Source organism: Gavialis gangeticus, unplaced genomic scaffold (genome assembly GCF_001723915.1).
Source record: "Gavialis gangeticus isolate Ggan-Ray unplaced genomic scaffold, GavGan_comp1, whole genome shotgun sequence".
Classification (NCBI taxonomy): Eukaryota; Metazoa; Chordata; order Crocodylia; family Gavialidae; genus Gavialis; species Gavialis gangeticus.
The window spans coordinates 23,755,869-23,760,851 of record NW_017728994.1 but is presented as its reverse complement, the minus strand read 5'-3'; the positions used below and the strand labels follow the sequence as shown (position 1 = coordinate 23,760,851).

The 4,983-nt window shown below is 46.0% G+C and overlaps 1 protein-coding gene across 1 annotated transcript in view; it reads right to left on the bottom strand.

Moving 5' to 3' along the window:
• The window catches only part of LOC109287241 (dual specificity protein phosphatase 13-like), a 6,548-nt gene extending 2,661 nt beyond the window's left edge, over positions 1-3,887 (bottom strand). Inside the window, exon 1 of the mRNA XM_019502190.1 lies at positions 3,679-3,887. Coding sequence (XP_019357735.1) covers positions 3,679-3,839 — 161 coding nt within the window. The 5' untranslated portion in view covers positions 3,840-3,887. The remainder of the gene's footprint in view (positions 1-3,678) is intronic.
• Positions 3,888-4,983: the final 1,096 nt, after the last annotated feature.

Below are 4,983 nucleotides of genomic sequence, written 5' to 3'. Positions count from 1 at the left end.
GTATTAAGCCTGAAGCAGCCTTCCAGGAGTTTGTATCCATTGGTCCTGGTCTTCCCTGGGGATGCCCTAGTGAACAGTTGTTCACTGAGTTCCTGATGTACTTCTCTGATATAGTGGTAAGCTGCTATCAAGTCCCCTCTCAATGTTCTCTTCTTTAGGCTAAAGAGGCTCAAGTCCCTCAGCCTTTGTTCATATGGCTTGCCTTGCAAGTCCCTGATCATACAGGTGGCTCTTCTCTTGACCCTCTCAGGTTTTTCCACATCCCTATTGAAGTGCAGCACTGTTGCAGGGCATTAAGGTGCCTGCTCCTCTAAGCAGAACTGCCTAGGGAGCCCAAAGACCCAGACAGAAGCCCACAGGTGCAGGTTACTATGGCAACAGGCTAATGAGCAAATTAGCTTGCATCTGCATCTGGTCAGCTGACTGGAAGAGGCAGGGCCCTGGGCATATATAAACCCCAGGGCTGGGACCAGAGGTTTAGTTCTCTGGCAGCAGCTAAGGGAAAGGAGCCTCCAGGTAAGAATTGCCCAGGGACGCAGGGACTGTCTGATATGCTGCATACTGGGCTAATGGGGCTCCAGGAGCTCAACAGGTACCATGACACCTACAAAGCACTTAGTGCCGGGGGAAGTTTGACTTTTTAAAGGGACAGAGCACACCCTGAACCACTTATATTATGTTATAGCCCAGGGGCTCATGTTTAAGTTGCTGTTTATAAATACCGGAGGATTGGGCTGAGGCTATTGGGGAAGGAGGAGGCCTCATTGGGGACCCACTATGGTGTGGGGACCCCAGCACCAGATAAGACCCACACAGTGATAAGGGGGTGAGCAGACCCCAGAACCAGTGTGAGGTGCAGAGACGGGGTTGTGGAGAGCCCAGCACCAGTGTGGGGCGCAGAGATGGGGCTGTGAAGAGCCCAGTGAGGACAAGAGGCTGAGCTGTAGCAAGGCCTCAGGAGAGACAACGTTTAAATGCCATCTGTGAGGCTTGGGGCTTGGTAAAGGGGTGGTTTTGGAGCCACGCATCTAGCCCATAAGGCTGAGGGTATCCCAGGAGGCATTCATTTTGAGAGGGATCCAAAAAGGGATCCACATACCCATGTGGTTCAGCAGGGTCCAGACAATAAATTCAAGGGTTCAGCAGGGTCCAGACAATAAATTCAAGGGCAGCCTCCCTATATTATAATTACCAGTAAGACGTGGCAGGCGAGAAAGGGGGTGCCCGTTGGGCAGGATTGGCACTGTTGAGGAGCCCTGGAGTCCCCACGGCCATCCCTGGGGACCCCATCCTGTGACAGGCGCCCAGAACTGGATGCAGTACTCCAACTGTGGTCTCATCAGTGCTGAGTACATCCGGAGTATCACTTCCTTAGTTTTACACAAGATGCATCAGTTGATGAGTGCCAGCATGTTATTTTCCCTGCTGACCACTGTCCCACACTGACAGCTCATACTCATGCCATAGTCAATCATTACCCCTAGGTCCCTTTTGGGGGGTATCACTAGGGGCCTATCACCACCAAGCCTGTATGTATGTTGAGGGTTGTTTGCCCCCAAATGGAAAGCCTTACATTTGGTTCTGGTCTGCCCAACTCGTGAGCCTGTCCAGGTCTGTCTGTATCTACAACCTATCTTTTGACGTGACTACACTGCCCCATAGCTTGGTGTCATCTGTGAACTTGACCAGCAAGCTTTTCACTCCCCCATCCAAATAACTGATAAAGATGTTGAAAAGCACTGGTCCAAGCAGGGACCACTGTGGGACACCACTGGCCACTTTGCACCAGGATGACACAGATCCATTCATGAGAACTCTCTGGGTCCTACCCTGTAGCCAGTTTCCCACCCACTGAGCCATTGAGCAGCTGAGCCCACAATCGTCAGGTTTTCCCACAAGGATATCATAGGATACTAGATCAAAAGCCTTTGGAAGTCTAGGTATATAATGTCTACCTTGTCTCCCATGTCCAGGTGGTGAGGAATGAGGTCATAGAAGGAGATGGGATTAGTAAAACAAGACCTACCCACAATGAAGCCACGCTGGCTGTTGTTCAGAATCTTACCTTCCAGAAGCGTATTGCACATAGATTCTTTAATGAGCTTTTCCAGGATTTTCCCTGGGATAGAGGTTAGGCTGATTGGCCTATAGTTGCCTGGGTCCTCCCTCTTCCCCTTCTTGAAAATGGGCACAATGTTGGCCCTCTTCCAATCCTCAGGGATCTCCCCTGTGCACCATAAATTCTGAAAGAGCTTTGCCAGGGGTTTCACGATGACCTCAGCCAGCTCCATAAGCACTCTCGGATGGAGTCCATCCGGTTCTTCTGACTTATAAATGTCTAGCTTTTCTAGCTGGTATTGCCCCAGCTCAGCATCCACAGTGGGGAGGCTATCATTCCCGGCATGCCCCCTATAAGCCTTATCTTGCTTGTCTTTCCCCTTGGTCTGGTGAAATACTGAAGAAAAGTGGGCATTCAGGAGTTTCCTGAATGTTGGTTACCAGCTGTCCCAAGGTGCTAAGCAGGGGTCCCACAGTTCCATTTGTTTTCCTTCTACTGCCTACATATGTAAAGAAGGACTTCTTGTTGTCCTTGACTCCCGTGGCTAACCTAAACTCAGTCGCCACCTTGGCTTTCCTGATCATTTCTCTGTAAGTGCTGGCCACTACTGTATAGTCCTCCTTGAGGACCATTCCTAGCTTCCACTGTGCGTACACCTCTCTTTTCTTTTTTAAAAGAACAGCAATATCCCTATTAAGCCAGGAGGGCTTGCCAGTCCTTCTGCTACGTCTCCTCTTTGCAGGAACAGCTTTTTTTTGTGCTTTGAAGATCGTATTCTTGAGCAACAACCACTCTTCATGCACCCCATAGTTAGTCTATAATGTACTTTATAGTTGGCCTATAAGGAGCATCTCTACCTTGCCTTTTGCCTGATTTCAAATTAACATGGTTAATTACCCAAGGAAACTGTGATGTTTAAATAAGTGAGCCTCTAGGGTCTCAAGAATAGCAAGGCTAAACAGTAGTTTCAAATACCAAAAAGTATCTTTATCAACAGATGCACCTTGCCTTATTCTCCTTTGGCAATCTAGATAACTAAACAGAAGTGTATAAATAGAAGTGGAAAGACAGACAGAGGCGAAGTCATTTTACAAGGCAAGGTTCCTTTTGTCACAAGTATACAGTATGTGTATAATAAAACGTTTTGACTTTGAAATTTTAAGAAGTCTGTATTTGCAGCTACAGGACCCCTTAACATCTAAGGAGATTCTGAATTGTGAGGCTAGCATTCAAATCTTTCTGGACACCTCTGTGCAGTGGGGATAACTTCCTTTCGCATTCTTTGTCTAAGTGCAGGGCAGGGACTCTCTCAGGGTATATATGTACAGTGGGGCACCAGTCTAGATTGAGGCACCTAGTGACTATTGTATGCAAATAATAAAAAATGGGTGTCTTACTGAAATGCACTGTGCTACATGAAACAGAAAATACAGACTACAAGGACTATATACACTTGCATGCCAAGATTCTCATGACATCCTGTCACAGTATTGGCTTTGGAATTCCCATGACATGAACATAATTAGAAATTTCATTAACTGTATAATTCATCATTACCTCTACCTCCTCCCTGTCTCTCCATAGTGCAAACAACAATTCCATATACAATATGCCCTTACGCGTCTCCCATATAAAGGTTTGGCCAGACTTGGTCCACGTGATTATCAGATCCGCCTCTGAGCCAGAACAGCCTCTGAAGGTCAAATAGTTCTGGTGTCTTGTATGGTGGTTGGCATTCCTGGCTGCTGGTTTCAGAGGAAGAGCTCCTGGGGTGAAGCATCCCTGTTCTTCTGTGTCATGTGCTCAGGCACTGTTCAAAATAGGTTTTATGAAATAAATTAAGAGGCACTTTTTATACATAATATTCCCTGTAAAACAGTCCTATTGGAATCCCTGTTGTTTATTACATCAGTATGGCAAGTGGCTGACAGCCAGAAGGCTTGAGTCTTCAGTGCACTGTCGCAATACAGGCATGCAATTTATATCTGTGGCAAGCAGCATCACAGAAATACAATGTCATTGCTTGTCAACTCAGTGCAAAGGAAATGCTATGGTGACTAAACCTCACAGAAGTTACTCAGACTGTGGTAGCACATAGAATACCTGGTATACTGAAGTACCAACCTCCTATGTGTTGGCACAGACTTATGATGGAATTTTTGTCACTAGAAAATGCCAGATCATCAAAACTGAAATGTTTGGAAGTAATGTATCATTTTTTACCATGTTTTCATCAGCCTGACTAAAATGGCCAGAATAAAAGAAAGCAAGAGAGTACCAAAAAGCCATGAGTTTGGCTCCCTGCCTCCTACCATGATTCAGATAAGGTAAATGATCACCCTAACAAGGGGTTATTGGCTATTTGAGAGGGGTAGGGAGAACTGCCCGCTATTTATTCATCTGAAGTTGTCCCACATGTATAATTAAATGTTTATTTGGTCCCAGAGAAAGTAAGAGTATGGCCATACAGTGGATGTCAGGGCTGCACTCAGGATTAGCTCTGGTGAGAAGCAGGATTTATTAGCCTGTGCAACACCTCACTAAAGCAGCTATGTTGCTACACAGTTGTCTTTTGCTCTGTGTAGACTCTGATATGCAAACTAGTATGTTCACAGCTGGCTGGAAGTATCTCTGAACAGCACTACACCATGGTTCACAGACTTAACCCACACAGTAGCCCACTCTGTATCTTGAGGTTAGTAATCACCTGTAATGTGGAAGTGGCAGGAAAACAACAGAGCTAACATCTCTGGCTTTGTTGGCATGCTGAGTATTCCAGCACAGCCTTTCTTTATTTTGTGCTTTTTTGACATACCTTGAAGCAAAAGTGTGTATGTCTTTGCAGTGTTATCAGTGCAAAAAGTACATTTGTTTATGCTTCATTACTAATGCTTCCCACTGGTCTGAATGTCTCCATAATAAGG